Source organism: Buteo buteo, chromosome 3 (assembly GCF_964188355.1).
Source record: "Buteo buteo chromosome 3, bButBut1.hap1.1, whole genome shotgun sequence".
Classification (NCBI taxonomy): domain Eukaryota; kingdom Metazoa; phylum Chordata; class Aves; order Accipitriformes; family Accipitridae; genus Buteo; species Buteo buteo.
This window is the reverse complement of record NC_134173.1, coordinates 41327152-41348724: the sequence shown is the minus strand read 5'-3', so window position 1 is coordinate 41348724 and position 21573 is coordinate 41327152. Positions and strand designations below refer to the sequence as shown.

The following is a 21573-nucleotide window of genomic DNA, read 5'->3' as shown; positions in this document are numbered from 1 at the left end:
ACAGTTTTGAACTATTTACAGAAAACTGAAGGAGAATGAGTAAATACATACCATCCCAGTAAACAGTGGAAAGCAAAAGTAAAAAGAAAAAGAAGTATTTGCTAAAGACATCTTAGCTCAAACATGGACGTTAGTATCAAAGCCAAGAAAAATAATCTCATACTTGACCAAAAAGATGCTCCAAACAGCTATGGAGCTTATCCTGTTTATCATGGGAGATTCGAACACTTATGGGAAGCTCATCACCTGAAAAATATTTTAAAATAAAAAATGTTTAGAAGTTTCAGCATACTTTCCAAAAATCTTTGTAGCTTAGATAATCTGCTTTACACACAGACTCGTGCTTAGGTTTTCAGGATTATGGTAACTGTTCTCCCTACATATTTTGCATTTGGTAGTCCCTCCATAATACAGAAATAGCTCTTAGAGAAAGGCCTATATTCAAAACCCAACAGGACATGGCCCTGGACAACCTGTCTAGATGACCCTGCTCGAGCAGAGGATTGGACTGGATGATCTCAAGAGGTCCCTTCAAATCTCAACCATTATGTGACCAGAACACAGGATTCTTCTATGCTGAAGAACATCCTAAACACCAGACTAAATGGCTAAGTAGTATGAACCTAATATAGCAGACCACAAAGTCACTGAAATGCATTCACCATAAAATTTTTATAGGGACTCTACAGACAATTCACAGTCTTAATGTTCTTACTAATTAAATGGTTCTGAGATTTTAGTAATTCAACAAAAACACAGCATCCAAATCCTGTATTTGATATGAAGCTTTTAGTAGTACATACCACATCATTTCCTAAGAGAGTACAAAGAAGGAGGACTCTCCTAGGTCACTGCCCTCAGTCACTCGCTCTCTCAGAGAACGGGTGATGAAACCTGAACTCTTTCAAAAGCTGTGAAAAATTGAGCTTAAAACTGGTTTTCCTCCTTGCTGTTGCAGTGACAGATAAGAAGTAGCCACTTGATAATTTATAATCCAAATTTATTCATGGTCAATCTAGACTCATTTTTCTTATGTCAGTGAAACCCTTAAATAGCACTTTTCTCTCCTTGATTTTTTTTTTAGCTCCTTTAGATGTCCTTACAGCCAGTAGTTACAACCCTTCACAGGATTTTAATTGCAACAGATGGAGCACAGTGTGAAAGAGTCTTGATTTGGAGTTAACCAGGTTAGCTTTGGAACTAGGAGAAGATTAAGTCATCAGGAGAGTGGGAGTTACACTGAGCAGCAGTATTTACCAATTCAAACACTATCTGTGCTTGGCTAGCACAGACATATTCTTTTAGGCACCTCAGTTGGTACTTCAGCTTGATGCTGCACAAGTGCATATCAGTTCATTTACATCGTAAGTTGAAGATGCGGACCCTTGCTCTCCTCTTTTATTAACAGTTCTTTATCATAGAATCATAGAATGGTTTGGGTTGGAAGGGACCTTAAAAATCATCTAGTTCCAACCCCCTGCCATAGGCAGGGACACCTTCCACTAGACCAGGTTGCTCAAAGCCCCATCCAAACTGGCCTGGAACACTTCCAGGGATTGAGACATCCACAGCCTCTCTGGGCAACCTGTTCCAGTGCCTCACCACCCTCACAGTGAAGAGATTCTTTCTTACGTCTAATCTAAATCTACCTTCTTTCAGTTTAAAGACATTATCCCTTGTACAAGTCACTACATGCCCTTGTAAAAAGTCCCTCTCCAGCTTTCTTGTAGAGCCCCTTTAGGTACTGGAAGGCTGCTATCAGGTCTCCCCGGAGCCTTCTCTTCGCCAGGCTGAACAACCCCAACTCTCTCAGTCTGTCTTCATAGAAGAGGTGCTCCAGCCCTCTGATCGTCTTAGTGGCCCGCCTCTGGACTTGCTCCTTCATCCCTTCCTCTGTATCTGCCCAGCTCTGTAAGTATGTATCATTTCTGGAAAGCAGCTGCCTAGAATTGCATTATTCATAAGGTGTCTCAGATACCTTGCATAATGTCATTAATACTTTCCTGTCCCAACTGAAAATACCTCTCCTGGTACAACCAGCAATAAAATTTGCCCTCTCTAGGGCCAAGTCTCACTGGTGGCTCATATTCAAACTAATATGCCCAGTTCTTTCTTTTCCTAAGTCATTCCCAAATGATAAACTCTCAGCTTAAAGCGAATATTTTTATTCTTAGTCCCTGAGTAAATGACCTTGTACTCCATGCAGTTAAATCCCATCTCATTCCTATTAGCAGCTGCATTTATTTAAATTCAATTTGTCATGGCATAAACAAGAATGTGCTTCTATGTGGTCTCTCACATTCTTTCCTACAAACATACACAGCCGAATCCTGCTATCCGGGTGCTGACACAGACTGGGAGCGCATTCCACACTCACCTAAAATGCTCCTTACTCTGTGCAACATAACACACTGTCAAGGTCAAGGCATGAACGTGGTTAAAAGCAGTGACTCTAAGAGCTCTAACTAATTCAGTCTATTCACAGAGATGCTGGAATGTTGGCTCTCTTTCACAGAAGGACTCTTAAGTGCAGCACTAGCTAGGCAGAAGCAAAATGATACACTTCTATTACCAAGGAGGATGCAATTTTTAAAACAAAAACAAAACTGCCAGACAAATGAAAAGAATAAAACTGAATAAAAGGAACAGATGATAGATTCATAGCTGACTTTTCTAAACATACCTGAATCCATTTCATCACTGTGAAAATAAGAACTGCACTGACTGCTACAAATGCTGGTGAATGAGGCAATGGAGTTCCTATTGCTGTTGCAATCGCTTGAAAAATAAACACAAAACAAAAAAAGAAATAAAGTCATGTCCTTTAACACAGGCTCTGTATCAAAGTTATGGAAATTCTTTCCCTTTTCCCCTTTTAAATTTAATGATGAGATGGTCTGTACAATTCTTTATCAACAATAAAGATCCCTATACTTAGGCTATCATTTAATTTGCAATCGTGGTAGGACTCAAGAGGACCAGATTCCAAAAATAGATGATTCAATTGTCTCCCTTCACCTTGCATATGAACAAGTACTTGCAGAATGATTATAATATACACTTTCAATGCAAAACAACCAACTTTTCTTACATGAGTGACAGTTTTTGAAACTGTGGCCTCAAATGTTTTAGTAACTCCACGTATAAATTCTGTACTCCTAGTCCATAGCTAATACAAATGATGAAACACTCTGGTGTATGACTTACAAACTAGAGTCCATAATGGGTTTAGAAGAGTTTTGATCCATTTGAATAGCACCAAAACTCAAACTACAAACTATTTTTCCCTGCCAGCCAAAATATAGTTTACAATCCCATCTCTTCCAGCTGTTCATTTTGTTAGAGATGTATAGACACTTACATCTGTGACTTCAGGGAAAACTTCTATGTGTACAAAATATCACCCACATTGGTCCAGTAAGGAGATTTGGGGATTAAAATGTTTGGGGGGGGGGGGTCCTACTCTTTTCTCTCAAAACAGATTGTTTTGTACAGAAAATAGATGGAGAACATACCTACTTCTGCAGCATAAACAGAGTAAAACATAGCCTTTTGTACTAAAAATTCTATGAAGATAAATTTCAATTCAAAGTCTTCAGAGTTCTTAGCCACATGACGATTGTTTAGTTTCAATGCAGCCAATGCTTAAGTAATTATCCAGCAGAGGGAGTCTTAAAAACCCAAGTGAATATAAGGTAATGTAGAAGTGTACCTAAAGGATATTTATATATAATGATCTGGTTTTGGTTTTATGAATTGGGTGTACCCATTCACCAAGAAATACATATATATATTTTATATATAATGTTGCAGTTATACATGTACCCATGTGCTCCCTACTTGTTTTCTTTATTTTTGTAAATATAGAAGTGATCTTCTACTAGTTTTGGCACGCTGACTTACATTTCCTGGCTAAGGTATGTGTTTTGGACCTGTAGCCAAGCAGGTAAGTGAATGGGGAAAACTTAAAGGAAGCAATACGATATAATTACAATTGTATCTATTAAGTAGATGAAAAGACATCAGTAACAACATGTTCTTAACAGAGGGTGAACAGTCCCAAGGAGTATTAAGAATTTCTGGCTGGATATTAAGAAATGTTTTCTAACTAACATTAAAGTCTCCAAAGGGGAGATGAAGGTTATTTAAAACTGGATTGTGCAAAGCATGAGAAAATAAAACACATGAAAATGAGAAACAGATTAGATGTATTAGCTGTATCACTCCACGTTTTTCTTGTGTTGTATTTTGAGGTTTAGAATGAAACCCTACAACACAAAATGAAAGCATTCTAACAGCTGAAATTAGCCTACTAGTCCTAATAATAGCCACAGTGGCATTATGGGATCTGGAGATTTTAAGTATTGCTTAATGCAATTATTTAAGCAAAGAAACAAAAAATTCCAATCTCGCTCCAATAATTGTTCTAAATTCAGAGATTTTACGATTATTCTGCATATGGAACCCTCGATTTTATCATTCCTAAACAGCCAGAATGGACTATAAATGACTGGAATCAGAATAAAGAAAATATTTTAAATTAAGAGACAATCATGTACTAAGTCACACCTTCTTTCTCCACGTACAAATCTTGTGCCAACTGAGGAAATTCCCAACTGGAGCAAGCGCAGGCCAATAGGGCAGCTCCTGCACAGTCAGTTTGATATATCATGGACATGCAGAAACGCCTAAACATGCTTCAGCTGGAACAGCACTTTGCTTGTGTGTTCACCATGGTTAGAACAAGATGGACTTAATCTGTGCAAATTATCTCTACATTTATTTCTGTCCAAATTTATACATATATTTCTGTTTCTACTCTGACAAAGAGTTCCTATCTACTATGCTGCAGTAATCAAATATTAGCTTATGAAAGAGGTCTCAGCAACACAGGGTTCTGTAGAAAAAGGATGACCCTAATGGGATTCTACTTCCTGAGCATAATAATGAACCATGATAATGAACAAATAATGAACCCTTATTTTACTTGCAGCTAAAATTTTAATTTAGATTTTATATCATGTAGTTAACCATTTCTCTCTAAGCAACAGAAGATAAACTTTATAAGACCTATGCTTGCTATAATTACTCCTTCCTCTTCAAAATTCTTTGTGTTTTCATTCACAGTAAATGTGATGCAGTATGAATTCTAGAGATGAGATGATGCTACAATATTTAGAGTGGAAGAAGGTGAGGAATATATGTTGAGAAACAGTCGGGTTTTTTCTTTAGATCAGAAGAGTGGTGCCTCTGGCATCTTGCTTTCTACGGCAGATATTTGGTTTGGTGTGGGGAACAGAGTAACAGAAATTATTTCTGGTTTTTATAAGACAGGTAGTCTAAAGTAAAGCTTTACAGCTCTGGCGTGAGATCCTGTGAAGGTTAGGGATACAGAGATCTAATAACTAATCTGTACTCGTAAAAGAGTTTATTTTACACATCTTGTAACACATCTTAATGCTCGTTATTCCTTTGTTAGAAATGTCAGAATCATTATATTGTGATAGTCTTCATAGCCACTTGACAGTCTATGAACCCACAGGTTTGGTTCAGTTGACAAATAAAAACATTATTAGTAAAGTCACCTGTAAGAATCCCTGTTGCTGATGGTATCATGACCAGAATCTTCTTGTTCATCACCTGTCACGCTGAAACAGACTTTCTTCCCATTTCTTTCTCCCTTTTCATTATCACTGTCTGCTGGTATTAAAGGCTCAGGTGTTTTACGTTCTGATTTGGGAGAATATGTTATTGAGGAAAGAAGGCTGTGAGGCAAAAAAAAAAAAAAAAAAAAGAAATTCATGTTTTTTAAAAGTGAGCTAACAACTATATATTATTTCTTGTCAACGTCCTCCAACTATTATTCTATAACATGTGAAGGGAGCATCTTAATTCGGTCCATATCTATTTGAAACAAGGGAAGAAAGTGACACATTCTGCTGTTAAAAAGTGTAACAGTGAAACCCATCAGCATTACTAAATACTCAAACTTGTATGAAGGCAATGATTCCAGTGGGAAAGAAATACAGCACATTCTTGAACACTTGGGGTCAAATTTTGTATTAACATAACTATTTTTAAATATGAACCATGTACTTCTCAGCACAAATCAAATAACAAACCAAAGAAATTATATCTCTGTGAAAAGCATATATTTTCTCAATCAGTTCTGCATCAGATGTGCCAGCCTGCATCACAGGCTATTTTACTAAGGCATTTTAAGAATCTTTTTTAACATATCTGTGTATTTCCTGACATTCAAAGTGTCTAAGCCACTATCATTACTAAAACTGATGATTAATCTACAAGCTTCTGTGATGAGCACAAAAGTGACATCCAGACAAGAAGAGAGAACAGTGCAGACTGCTACATTTAGAACATGCACAAATACTGGAAGCAAAAGATTCATATTCTTGGGTGATTAACTCATACAGAGATGTTCCAATTTACTTTCAAAATCAGAACAGCCATAATGGGCAACTGTCCTTTAATTCTTATTACTCAAAGGCTCCATTAGAATGATGTTTTCAAACTAAAATTTGGCTTTGAAAGGCAGCATTTTTCTTGCAAAACCTACCTTCTAACTACCTGAAGTCAGAAGACACTGAATTAAGCTTTTTTTCCTGTAAAGTACTTAGACACGGTAGCAGGGTTTGTAAGAACTGTCAGAATGGTCAACTGGCAAACTTTCTACCAAATACATGGCAGGATTCAAAAGTATGTTAGATCTTTTTGTTACACTTAATTCTTACTTCTGAAGGGAAACTATGCGAGATGCATATCTTCTGTGAACAAAAATCCTGCCCTAATTGTTATTAAAGGGTAGCATTCAGAATTCTTTCTTTTATTCTTATTTCTCGCCACATATATTTGCATTGTTATATTACACAAGGGGGGAATTCTGACTTTAAGTGGTTTAGAGCTCCATCTTTATTTTGCGGAGCTCTGCCAGTTGAAGTAATTCATTCTTGATCCTAACAAAGCTAAATTTGTTCAGCTACAGTTACACCAGTACTGAGCCATCAATTTCTCTACTCTTTTGACAAAGATATTCTACCAGAGAACAATCTGATCCTAAGCTGGTTTTGAAAGTTGAAGTTTCTGGACTCAGAGCAGTGACTTTTTGCATACCATACACAGCCAATGTGTTCAACACCATGTTCAACTATAACGTTTTTGAGTACATACAAATAATAAATTAAGAAACCACATACTTTGGAAATGCAATATGGTAGATTATCCCTATAATGCTGTCTAGCATTTATAATGCTAATGACCGTAGAGCAATGAATACATACCTCAAGTGGTATATTAAGTTTAGTCTCATTGAAATAATGACCTGGTAGGTGTTAACATAGGATTTGACATTAACTTTAGGGAAACAAGGATGATAAGTAAAGGTTTTTAGCAAATTCTTTCATCATTCTGCATTAATTTTTCTGGCTAAGAGCTAACAAGAGATAGACAGATATTTATCCTACATATAGGAAAAGGTACTGATCTGAACTGTAACTGAAATATAGAAATACTATACAAAATGTATAATTTTACAGGACTTTAAGCCCACCCATCCACTAGGCAGACATCTCTTGGGCTACATGATGCCTTAACATTTCAGATCACTGTGAAATCACAACTCAGTTATTCCCTACCACTTAAGTCACCTGTTAGCAAGATTCCATGAGGATGGGAAGAAAGATGGGCCCCATATTTTACAGCAGTGTTCAGTTTCAATATACCTGCTGGAGCATACATGTTCTTGAATATGTCCTAAAATAAATGTGTTATGAAAATGTAGACCTTAGAAAATCAGTTCTTCATACTCATAAAACTTATTTTCTGAAGAAAAAAAAATATAAAAGGGGTTCAAAAAGGGATTAGACCAATTCATAGCAGATCATTCTAACAGTGCTCTTAAAACAAAAGGTCCATTCCAAGAAGACCTTGTAGCACTGCCTGCTGGAAGATGAGATGAGATAAGGACAGGGATTAATCTACACTTTTGTTTTTTCTTGTGTTCCCATTATCACCCACTTCTAGGAAAACAAAAATGGGCTTTGGGCAGATCCGTTCTCATAACTTCTTGTTGCAAGAAAATAATCAAGAGTAAGAAAAAAGCATAATGAACTGCAATTTCAGCTCCTGAAAATATCTTCCCCTGAGTAATTATTTGTCAAGACACAGACAGACTACTATATCCTCTTCTTTTATGTGACTGTTTAGTCACTGCTGCCAAGATCTCAGTAAAAGACTGATTAAGGTAGCTGGAGCTTTTCCTATGGGAGCTCTCCACTTTCTCTCAGCAGGCAGGCTCTTTTTCTAAGGAAATTTTTTTTGCTGAACTACCATGAACGAAAGCTGGAACTCTGGATAACAGAATTCTGGAGCTGGTAGTTCCTGAGGTCACTGAAGTGCTCTTAGAAACCCAAATCAGGGAGTCTAAAACACATAAACCCAAACCTGTACACAAAAAAAACCCCCAATAATCATGCTTAAGTAGATTTATTTTTTTTAAGTATTTTTTTTTCTTCTTAAAAACAGTACATGCACATTATACTTTCTTTGGAGATGGGTCTGCCCCAAACAAAACTATCTTAGATGTCTGTCTCTCCTAGGAGAAATATATGAATGAGTAGTAACTAACAGCTAGAAAGTCTCTGTAACTATGAAGAAAATTTCCATGAAACAGAGAAATTTAAATCTCAACCAAAAAAATCCTCACATGTGGAATTAATCCTATATGCAACCCAAATCAACACAATCCTAAAAGTATGTCGGAAACAAACAAAACCTGCTATGGTCAGTCAAAGCACTAAAAATGGATAGCCGCAGGCAATAACAAAAAAAACTATGCAACCTGTGAGCTGCTTCGTCTTTTCCTCACTCCATGGAGGCTCGGAAAATATTCAAGCCTCTTGTATACTCCCAACAGGCATCTTTCCAAAACCAGCTGGGATCATGAGAGCACACTGAGTGCATGTGAACCAAGAACACAGCAGAATCATCATACAGAAAACAACTTGAAGGACTTACTTCTGTATAATACCTAGCATCAATGTTGAGTATCTGGCAATGGTACTAAAGAAGTACTGGGGTGCTATTAAATTATTTGAACGAGCAGTCAGTGGAACTTTGAGAGGCTGTGGAAAGGGTATATATGTCTTTTGTGTGTGTGTCTCTCTCTCTCCATCAGTACTGTATTTCTTATGCAACCCAAGCTCATTAATGAGACATGATAAAAGTTATTATGAAGGTAATGCTAGGAGTACACAACCTTCTCTTAGACATTCCCTTCCCATAATTCACAAGCTCTCACAGACCTGCTCTTCAGGTGAAACACTTGTTTTTCAGTTCACTTTCATTCACTAACAGGTAGGAGAGGTTGGGCAGATAACACTGCCCCAAAATTTGGGGAGTTGAGAGAAAGACCATTACTAACCTCAACACAGAGCAGAGACATCTAGTTACATGAAAGAGCAACACTTTTTCAACAGTGCTATTATCAAGGGTACCAAAGAGTCATTTAGTAGCCCAATTTTTCTATCATTCAATATCATATAGCTTTAGAATTCTGATACCAGGTTCACATTTTCTGTCCTGAGAAAATTATGATAATGAGGATTGCTTATAATAATAAGCAATTCAGTAAATAAAGACATCAATTTTATTGTTGCTATGTCGTAACAGAAAACAGTTGTTCTACAGTCTTTATAAAGTTCAAGGATTGGTATGTTCAAGCATTTCCTCCTAGCTGCTGCAGTATGAATATTTCTAATTAACGCACAACTGTTTGATTATCCTATTAGTCTATCTTTTGTTTCTTAATAGCCCTAACTTTTGTCTCAAGAGTTAATTGGTAGCTGTAACTGTGTTCTAATATGATACACCACATACTGCTGAACTGCTCACACCCTCTTCAGCACTTTATGTAGGTCCCTTGGCTACCCTGTTTCCTGTACAGAACTGCTTTCCTCCACAGTAATTACACACTGGCAGTCCACTCAAAGTCTGTGAGGAATAAAGCATGAAAAGTCTCAGTCTTACAAATAGCAAAAGGTAAAATTTGCTAAATAAATCTTTGCACCTTATACAAGATCTGCTACAAGGTCAGCATACTGGACATTTATGACAGAAAAAAAAGTGAAACCTTGTGTTTACTGTCACAACTGTATGACTCTCAAAATGAATGTATGTATATACCTGTACATGCAATATATATATGTGTGTGTATTTATATATATGTGAGTATGAAAGAGAGGCTCAGAAGTTCCTCTGCTTTTGCATCACAGACTCAAGGGAGTGGAAAGGGAAGGCGTGGCAGACTGGTAACTGGAACTTCCTGAAATATTGACTGAACTTCCATATATAATTTTCTGACTTCCTTGAGGAAGAGTGACAACACAGGCTTTACAGACAGTCATTTTTAAGTGCACCCAAACACCGAAATTATCTTAAATTTAATTAACTGACTTCATCTTCAGGATGATAATTAGCAGAACTACATAAAGGCACAGAAAACAACATTTTCTTGAAAAAATTTGAGGCCACTTTTACTTTCATTCCTACTGCAGTATGTAATACATTACAATTACTTATTACTGTGTAACCATTACATTACATTACTATTAGAACAGTACCAAAAAAATCCCACTCTGAAATAACTGTGAAAGGACAAATCGTTGTCCAGTCTTCAAAATAATAGAAGCAATGATACACCACTTTTCCAAACTGGAGATCATGAAAGACTAGCTTTTAAATGCTAAAAAATTATGTTATTTGTATTTTCAAAATGAATAATTTCTGACATTTGCATTACATATGGGATCTTTCAAAACTGAAAGACCTATCATCCTCCCTCATCCTCATGCCAAGACAACAAATAGCCTAGCAGTCAACCTGCTTACCTCCCAAATGAAAAAGCAAGTTTTAAATCCTTGTCCCGAATTAGGACAAACTGTGATGAGACTCTGGGTCTCCCACATTCAAGCCAAGTGTCCTAATCACTCAAGAGTGGCTCTCCCTAAATCCATAGTTCTTCATTAAGGCCAATTTGTTTTTGAAAAATGTCTAACACATTAATAATCTTCTTACAAATTCATCTCCAGGACTATTCAGCAATACCTGAAGAGTTCAATAAAAGCTATTTTTATACCCCTGCCCTTTGTTTCTATTCCTAGTGAAATCTTAGATGACATCTGAGCCTCATATTTCTCTCACCTCAAAATAATTAGCATTTCCACATTCTAGAGAAAAGCTACAAACTAAAGTGGGAAAAAATCAGGGACACTTGGAAAAAGAACAAAATGTAATATTACCTACACTTAAATTCTTTGCCTTATTTCAATTCTATCTGAAGTCAACATTGATCCTACACTACACAAAAAGAATACCCAGATTTATCGGCATCTTCAATGGAAAAATTAAAGGCAAGTCCAGATGGTAACATTTACTTACTCATCTATTTGACAGACACATGTTTCCACCTCTTTCAGTGCAGCTTGTAATTTGAACAGCAATTTTTGATAGACATCTTGTGTTTCTAAATCTTCTTCTTTTAAGAGGTACCTCAGACCATGGCCCTCTTGCTGGCCAAGAGACTGTCCTGAAGGGGCAGCCATAGTAGTAATGGTATGTTGGACATAAATCATGGGATTCAGTTTACCTGGGAATAATCCAAAGAGGTTACATCATTATATTTTTTTCAACATACATTTTGAATTTAGTAAAATACCTAGCAGACACTGAAATATTTTCCTGCTTAAAACTTCATGTAATTCCTTAATTTTACATTCTATTTTGCATATCAAAGTCAAGCTATTAAAGGAAAAATTATTGTGAAATTATGACTGGCCTTTATTATGCTTTAAAAATAAACCTAAGTATCAAAAATAGGGGGATTTCATAAAAGCTTGTCCTTAATTTTAATATTTGGGATATAAACTTAAACCAGTTACCTTTTAAGACTCTATATCAGAAGCACTGGAAGTAGTTCTTTCAAGTCAAACTAACTTACCTTGATCAGCGGTTTTATTTTCCTTTTCATGGGAAGAATGCTTTCTGCTGTCTAACTGTACACCAAAGGCACTACCAAGGGAAGTTGAGGTTTTAGGGTAAGACACTTCCATCACATTGATATGGCAATTGGTTGGACAGAAATCACTGCTGTGAAGTGGTGAAATTTTTGACTTAGCTTGTTTGAAGGTAGGCCAAGCTCTGTTTTTTAATACTCTTGAAAACTAGAAGTGAGAAAGAAAACAAAATTTTGATTAACCACTTTTGATATGTCAGCAATTGGCTGATAAAACTTATGTACCTGACTAGAAAGCAAAAGTTTAAAATATTTCAGGCATCCTTGACTTCAGATGCCTTGACTTCATGACCTCCATCTTTCTCTACAAGGGAGAGAAAAATATTTTTCATTTTATATTTTTGAGGGGTTGAGTTTTCAAGTAAATGATATTTACAAATGTAAACAGCCTTGTAACAAGGAGATAGAAATTATTTTCCTTGCAACATAATAAAATACTAAGTGTCTTCCTGGGGAGAAAGTTTGGAAATGCTTTATGATCCAGTGCTGTACTGCACATGACATTTATAAACACCTGCTGACATAGATGTTTACAAGTCAACGTCTTCCAAAAATTTCTGAAATTTTTGCCTTAAGCTATAATAACAACAGAATTGGAAGCTATGAATTATGAATTTCATATTCAGGAAGGAAGAAATCCTCCATAATGGGTTCCTGGGCTGCATTAGGAGAGGCCTTCCCAGAAGTTGGAGGGAGGTGATCCTGTCCCTCTGCTCAGAACTGGTGAGGCCACACCTGGAGTGCTGGTTCCAGTTCTGGGCTCCCCAGAACAAGAGAGACATGGGCATACTGGAGAGAGTCCAGTGAAGGGCCACAAAGATGATGACGGAACTGGAGCATCTCTCTCATGAGGAAAGGCTGAGACAGCTGGGACTGTTCAGCCTGCAGAAGAGAAGGCTCAGGCAGATCTCATCAATATATATAAATACCTGAAGGGAGAGTGCAAAGAGGGCAGAGCCAGGCTCTTTTCAGTGGTGCCCAGTGACAGGACAAGAGGCAATGGCAGAAACTGAAACACAGGAGGTTCCCCCGAATATCAGGAAACATTTTTTCACTGTGAGGGTGACTAAGCACTTGCACAGCTTGCCCAGGGAGGTTGTGGAATCTCCCTCCTTGGAGATACTCAAAAGCCATCTGGACACAGCCCTGGGCAACCACCTCTAGGTGGCCCTTCTTGAGCACGGGGGTTGGACAAGACCTCCAAAGGTCCCTTTCAACTTGAGCCATTTTGTGATTTTTGACTGATTCTGTGATGCTGATAAACATTAGAGCATAAAAATTGCAAACAACATATTTTACAGACTTTCCTAGTCCACAACCTCTTCTCTCCCCCATATATCAGCTCAGCAATGATGAATATTTTTTTTCCTCTCTGTTTTATGGTCTAATTCTAATACAGTGCTTAGCCACATCTCCTTCATTATAACACCTGGATTTTGTGCACACTCTTGAACAGGCTTAGTGTTATTTGTTTTTTAAGATGAGATTACATCAACCCAAAATGGCTAAGACCTAACTGTACTAAACTTGGACACTTAGAAAATACACCTACTTCAGAATCATAAAGGTCATGAGATCAAGCTCTCCCACTGGAAAAGAGACTTGTCAGTCATAAGTAGGATTTTTGTCAAAATGTGTGGTTTCCAGTGCAGTTTGTTGTTAGGGGAGATTTTTTCTGGAAAAGACGTAATCAGTTCCAACTCCCTGGTATTTTAATCACAGTATCTCTCCAGTCAAAATATTGCACAGACCTACCTCAGCTATGCAGCACAGCTCACGCATAAGAATATTTTCAAAGTTAACTTGCAAAGTTCCTTCCCCAATAAATGTCAGTACAAATTCAAACAGTCAAGTTTTGACTAACACTTCAGTTGAATAAAGGTATGTCCCTTCTGAGTAATAACAGGTTACTGTGCTGGGATTTAAATTTCTGTTTATTTTGGTGTCATATTACTTCATCCTGATGAACATCTGACCGATTAATTACATTTAAATCTTTATATCAGAAAAAGATCTGGAAGGTTACATGAAATCCAATTATGGAATTGTTCGAAGGCTGAAGAATGTACAAATAGTTAAGAAGGGCACTAAGGACATTCAGCGATGAACATGTGCCTGCAAGCAGTACATATTTCACATCTCAATCTCCCACACATCCTGCTCCAGAGAGACCAAATGCCTGGCTACGATTTAATCAGGTCATAAGTCAGACCCAAAATTCTTTTCATATATGTTTTGAGAAACATCTGGGACTCATGGCACTGACTCGAGTTCTATTATGAGCAAAATGTTCTGATAATAATAATAGTAGGAACTGCAGAAATCTACAGGGTTTCTATTTAAAGAATTCGAACTTTCACAGTGAAACCAGAAGCCAAGCCGGCCTCAGGCACTCTGAAGTCTCCTGTAACTATGGTTACCTTTACCTTGCCAAGAAAATGACATATCTATTCCTGAAATTCATTGCGTTACTAATTGTCATTAAAAGCTGTAACTGTGAAACTACTGATTTTTGAGCAGATGAGCTTGAAAGTGGTTTGTAACAGCAATATCTGCTTCTAGACAGTATAAGCCCTATGAAAATTTCCTGAGGCTGTTTGTTTCATATCCAGCACAACACAATAAAATTCATTTATTGTCTTGGCTTCCTGTAAAAAGAGTGTACATCGTGCTCAAATATTTTGGCTACAGGAAAGGTATAAACCACCTACATGTTACTCAAACTCTAAATATACTATTATTAATGTTCAAACTAATTAATTTGGTTTTTTTAAAAAAGATGTATTTATTTTTAATCAATTTGAAAACACAGAGGTTTATAATTCAGGCAAACAACAGAGCGATTGGATGTTTGGTAATGCAGTATCAGTATCCTGTTGATGTCTCCTATGACTCAGCTCCTCGGTTTATTCCATTTCTTGTCAGAGCACCCTGAAAAGTTTTTGGAAAGCTGGTTTTTGGCCTTCATTCTACTGAAGCTACAGGTTTTCCTTGCAGTTTTCCCTCCTTTTCCTTTGAAAAACAAGAAAACATTATCTGTCCTTTTCCATGAAACTTTTAGAACTGTGTAGCTTCTACACTGAACCTCTTTTTCCTTTTCTTTTTTTTTTTTAATTTTCAATTTTTTTGCACATTAACTCTCAGAACAGACCAGCTTGTAAACGTCACGACTCAGATCCCCAACTGAGATAAGACAGGGCAGAGCGAGTTCTATGTAGCCATATCGGGCCTACTTCAAACTAGTTCCACTCCCAAAAATTAGGTTGTATGGGAGAGAAACCAGAAGCCAGGATGAGAAAATAAGTTTGCATTAACAAATTGGCAAATGGTTGATTCATTTATGCCCTACTTAGCTAAACGACTATAGAGAAATACACTGACAGCAACTAGAGGTCATACTCCAGGTTATTTATTCATTCACATCTCATTAATTTAGATCTCAAGTGTATGAAAGTCAGCACCTTCTCCTTTTTTCTGTGCTATAATGTTTTATTAACCCAAGCTAATCTAACAATTTAGAGAGCTATTACTATTAATAGTCATGCTAGAAAAAGTCATACCAATTTGAAGGGCATAAAAGATAAATAAAAGGGTAACAATTTGGTATTTAAAATTAAGATGCATTAGAAGGAAAAAACAATTCTCCTGTTACTGCTTCATTTTTGGTTAACATCTGCAAATTCACTAGAGTATTGGTTTAAGGCATTTACAAGAATGCTGGGCCTTTTATGGGAAATATGCAGTTGATTGTATCTACAACTGAACACAGCAAACAAGAAAGGATACGACCTACCCAGTGTCTAAAAAAGGGATAATAAAGAGCATGTTTTGAAAACAATTTATGCAATTACTCGGTTTAGGCATTCACGCCTCAAAATAGCTAAACTTTCAGCCATATTTTTGTCATTGCAATAGACATTTTGAAGAGTTATTCAAACTGTACCACAGTCCCCTGTTACTCCCTTAAAAACACAAATATCACCAAGCTTAAGACATGCTGGTCATACCTTTTTATAACTAGAGATTCTTCGGTAGATATGCTCAATTTTCTCACTGCAAATGACACTGAATTTACTTTGAAGTTCAGTGGGGATCACTTCATTTAAGGAATTGAGGCTGTTGCAATTCTGCACAAAATGTTCGTCGCTTTTTGCCAGTGCTTCAAGAATCTAAGATAATAAAAACAAGAGCAGTACATTATGAAATAAGATGACTAAGATAACTCCTTGCTTAACCCCTTACTTATCATCCCTTATAATTAAAGCTGAAAAGCCTGATAATCAGTTGCCTTTTAACATTACAGGCAATGCTGCATAACAACAATTATTGAAACCTGGGAAGCAGAAGTTTCTTTAAAGCTATCCCCTGCATAAGTTATACACATAATAAGTACTTTTACTTGGCTTCTCATGACATTGGCTGATAATGGATTTACTACTAATTTCCAACTAATGTAAACACTATAGCTCCTCTGGAATACATTACCTGCTGTATTTACTTGAACAGCACATATTATGTGAAGCTGATGAATTAATTCATTACTTCTAGCAAAACTTTGGTGTGGCAGTAAAGCAATACTAACACGTTGAAAAAGCATACAAGAAACTGAGTGCTATCCTCTTGTATATTCTGCATATATAAAAAGGAAATAGGGAACAGAATAAGCTATACAGCCCAGCAAAGACTGAAGTCTTGCTATGATGGAAATAGCACCAGCAAATGATGATGATAGAAAACTGAAAAAAGGCATGTTGAAGAGATGAGGGTAGTATATAGCCCTTTTTTGGAGTTAAGAGTTACTTTTCAGGCATTAAAATTCACTGTGTTATGAAACTTGGGAGATGCCTATTGCTGGTTGGGTCCAACCCTGAAGATGTGTTTGAAAAACACACCCAAAATAACTTTCTAACAAAGGCACCCAAAATCCAGATTAAGGCACCTGAATAAGAAAATGCTCGCATTTTAGAGACACTCAAAGAAGTCTGGACAAACAACACATACATTATTAATCCATCAAGGGACTTATATCTGTAATTCACTTCTGCTACAGTTCATTACTATACTATCCACCATCACAGATGTAATATACGATTTGTAACCTTGACCAAGGAGTTTAGAAAAAAGTGACAACCTACAGGAATTTCGGAATGCAAAATCTTAAGTTTTTAAGAAGTCACAGATTATAAATGAAAAGATCCTGAGAGAATTTTTTTCTCAGGTCCCAAGCATGATGAATTAAGGAAAGTTTTTACCTCTTCTGCTACATACAGTGTTTAATTACCATATTAAAACACCACAGTCACTTCGGTCACACTCCTAAGCTTCCTTTTTCTCAGATTTAATTAATAATACAAATTTAAATAATTCAAGTGGTTTTTTTTGCAGCTGTACATTAAAATAAGTGCATTCTAAACCATTAACTTTTGCAGCACAACTTTGGATACTTTCTCATCATAAAAATTAACACAAAGATTTGCACAATATAGGGAAGCAGTCCAGGATTACTTCACGTCCCTACTAGATATGATGCAGAACAGAGATGTTTAAAAACGCAAAGCAACAATAAATACACAAAAAAGAGAGAAAGAAGCATATGGAAAGAAGCACAAGACCCCACTGAACACGCAGAGAAGTTTATGTTTGGAGTATTTAAAACCATTTGCAGACAGTTATATTTGATGAAGTGTCACTACAATTTTTATTATTGCCTTTGAGTTAAGGGACCTAATTTTTCTACCAGTGGACTTTTTGTAGTCATTTAGACCACAATCACTTGAGATAAACTTCATATTATTCTTACATAGCCACATTACAACTCATTATTGGTTTTTAATAATTTCTAAATATTTAAATAGCCAGCCTAAATACCAAGGGTGATGACACTCATTATTTAAGACCAGAATCAGTGTGCTGGGAGTACTTCTTTACTTAACTATTCCATATACAACAATGAAAAAATATTTCTTAAGCAGTTATGAAATAATACCTTAAACATTTTATACGAAATTGTAATTACAGCAAGAATTAACATCCTTCAGGCCAATGGCTTGAAGCATTCACTAGACCAGCTCTAGCAAATCTTGTGATGTTGGTGCAAGAAGTTACTCCCCTGTCTGTCAACCTGACTTGCTCCAAAGTGAAGTCAGGGAAAAGAAATGCCTGCCCATGTCTCAGTCTTTTCAGTAAAAGATCAGTACTTCAGCTTACGTTTCTGATGTAATGATCAACAGAAAAAGAAATTTGCAGGTATCAATACACTCCCCAAAAGTTTGGGCTTTCACACTTCTATGAAGTGTACTTTGTTAGCATGCCTATGTGTGTGAAAAGATAAACACAAACTTAGTAAAAGAGCTGTATTACTACATTATTTGTCAATCTGACCCAGACAATACCAGATACATATAAAAAAATCCACAACCCATTCATAGCAATCACAGATTTTACCATTTGGAAATATTCACAAAATAAAAACTCCAAAGTAAACTCTAAAGTTGCACTTGTTTTTTTTCTTCCTCTCTGATTTAACCAATGTGTGAGCCTGTATATGCACAGCTTTATTTTACTTTCAGACACAGAAAATCAGATGTTGTGCTACTCCATTTACTGAAACAAATTCTTAAAGTTGCACATGCAATTCTGATGAGATTAAATTACTTCTGGGAACTAAAACCTACCTTCACTAAGTTTTGACATTTCAGTGAGTCTTTGACTTTCTTTCAAGTTTTATTTGATAATTAAGAAAAAGGGGAGAGGGGCAGGAGGAATGGAAGACTTTAAAGTTCTTTCATTTTTTCAGTTTAGAGGCTCAATTTATAACCACACCATAACTTAGTTTGCTTCCTGAGTACACAATCATTCTCCAAAATGTCACAGGGATAAAGTTGACCAATTATAAGATACTAAATTAAATACATATTACCCTAAGAATAAGCAAAAGACATTGCTCCATTGGTATTAAGCATAGTAAGAATAAAAAAATTGCTCCATACCTTTGCAGTCAAGCTGAAAAATCCCTTTGGTTCAATCATTTTTTCTAGCACATGGCACTTTATTCCAGCTGTGCTGTCATACTCATAAACCACTCCATACTCCAGATGAACATTGTCAACAGTCAGACTCACATGATCTTTCTTTCCATCAATTATTGCCATAGTGTTAAATTTGTCAATTACCTCTAGAATAAAGAAGATAACACAACTCAGTTGAGGAGGGTAGGCCGTTAAACAAACTAAAAGGAGGCAAATGTTCTAGAAACAGGTATGCTCTGATTATTCTATTTAAAAATGTTCATCAAAAAACCCAGCTACCTGCTGAATGATTTAAAAATCAGAACACCAGTAGGTTTATGGATGCTAAAATACTAGATTGCTAAAGAGGCATGAACAGACAAGTATCAGTAGTCTCTCTTTACAGTTACTGAAGGGCACTAATTCAATTTCATTTATAATCCAGAGACAGAAAAAAGCAAAAAAAAAAGGGAAAACTGAGCACTTCTAAATAGACTAGAAGGAAATGACCATGAAAAGTGTCAACATCCAGAAATGAAACCACAATATCAGCATTTACCCAGAGAACATGAATACAGTTCACGTGTTAACTGTCTCTTTAATTACCATGATGCATATGAATGCAGCTTTATCTAAATGTTAATTGCCTGAAAATAATCTGAAGGATAGCTTATTTGTTATTTCTCATGCAGTAATGACTAACACATCTAATTTAGCCTTAAATGATTACTACTGGTGAAAATAAACCAGGTAATTCCTAGGATAATGTATCCTGTGAATGAAAATTGAACAGCTTTTCCCTAAAATGTTCACAGAAGCTTTTTCTCAAAATGGAAAATACAATAATTTTCAGAGAACAGCATGTTAAATTTACATGTTTAGAATACATAAAAAAGCAAATCCTTACATAAAACGCATCTTATGGTCTGCTTGCAATTTCCTCTCTGAAAACAAAACCACTGCCTATATTTTCCTTGCTACTACACCAATGTTCTGAGCAACAACAAAATCAAAACAAGTATCACATACCTTCCACTTTGCAGTCAAAGGCATCTCCTCCATCATCTCCAGAGGGCTTGGTGTTTGTTTTCTGAAGATCCTCCTGTGCACTTTCAATGCTGTTATAAACCCACTGTATAGAATCTTGCTAAAAAACAACAACAAAAAGACAGCTAGGAAAAGCTTTGCAAGTACAATAGATAGCAACTTATTTCACTGCTTTCAAACATGAAATAGTTGCTTTAACTCCCGGATTATTATCAGCTTTACTGCCTTCTGAGCTCCAAGTTAAAAATAATATTTTGAAAATTACAGAAAATTTTGGGATTGTCTAAAATAATCTGAAGCATTTTGTCAACTTATTTTTTATTTCAGAGTATACTGTCATGAGACAGTATGAAGTCTGTGGCAGCATGACATCCATCAGTTTCATGTCTCTGCCAAAAATAATTTAAGACATTTCAAATCAAATTGCAGATTGAAAATTATTTGAGACAAGAAATAGTGAAAAACTAGAGAACCAATTTTTGCCTTGCTAAATCTGCTGTGTGTCCACAAATCTGCTGGCAAATATTATAGAATACCAATCAAAGATATAGTACGTCTAGTTAATCTATCACCCATGTGTCACTGGCAAGAAGAATATACACTACAGCCTTCATTACTTAAATTTGCCTTTACTACAGTTATTTTACTAGATGTTCTTTATTTTAACCGCAGATTAGCAAAACCCCCAAAAAGGACAGAATCACAGGCCCCAAAAGTCTGTCATCTTACGTAACTGAGTGACACGTGAGCACAGGAATGGTGGCTTGGTCATACAACCTATGAAGAAGCCACGTATATGCCTTACATCTTGTTCTCTCCCCTCACTTACTCAGCCACATGCCCATCACATCCTTGTGGAAAGGCCTATCAAGTATGGCATCTCCAGACTACTCTTCTCTTCCCGTTACACTTCAAAAAAAGCTTGACAGTCAGTTAATCATTCCCTCTCCAACAGCTACAGCAGAATAAATGACACTATTCTGACTAATCTGAATTCATAGACTTCAAAAAGAAGTTTGTGGAAGAACTCAAAGTTAAGCAAGGGCAGCAAAACCTTAAGCTGAATGTTACAATTTTCACTCCAAATGCCAAGTACATCTGATTATGCTTTGCTAACATACAATATTCAGCTGCTATCTTTATCCCATTAATCATAGATAACTAAATTTTTGTATGATTAAGGTACTATTTCTCTCTAGGTTTCCTAGATTCATCCATGCCTTACTTTTCACTCAATGGTACTCAAATAGTTTAATAAGGAAGCTTAACTTTCAGAGCTCTCTGTTGATTGTTTGAAGACACCTGTGCACAAGCTGATCGACAGAAACACTTCCAAAACCCACACTTCTTTGGAGGTACACCTGAAAGCATGCTGCTTATTTATGGAGTCTTACAGGTTTGCTTGACATCATTAAGACTGCCATGCCAATC

At 36.3% G+C, this 21573-nt stretch overlaps 1 protein-coding gene across 2 annotated transcripts in view; it reads right to left on the bottom strand.

The window, feature by feature from the left end:
* PREX2 (phosphatidylinositol-3,4,5-trisphosphate dependent Rac exchange factor 2) overlaps positions 1–21573 on the bottom strand; it is a 189535-nt gene that overhangs the window by 63948 nt on the left and 104014 nt on the right. For both annotated transcript variants that reach the window (XM_075023413.1, XM_075023414.1), the window contains 8 exons: positions 20125–20242; positions 19078–19262; positions 16096–16257; positions 12014–12236; positions 11455–11662; positions 5586–5765; positions 2684–2778; positions 164–246 (listed from right to left, as the gene is read on the bottom strand). In XM_075023413.1, coding sequence (XP_074879514.1) covers positions 164–246; positions 2684–2778; positions 5586–5765; positions 11455–11662; positions 12014–12236; positions 16096–16257; positions 19078–19262; positions 20125–20242 — 1254 coding nt within the window. The remainder of the gene's footprint in view (positions 1–163; positions 247–2683; positions 2779–5585; positions 5766–11454; positions 11663–12013; positions 12237–16095; positions 16258–19077; positions 19263–20124; positions 20243–21573) is intronic.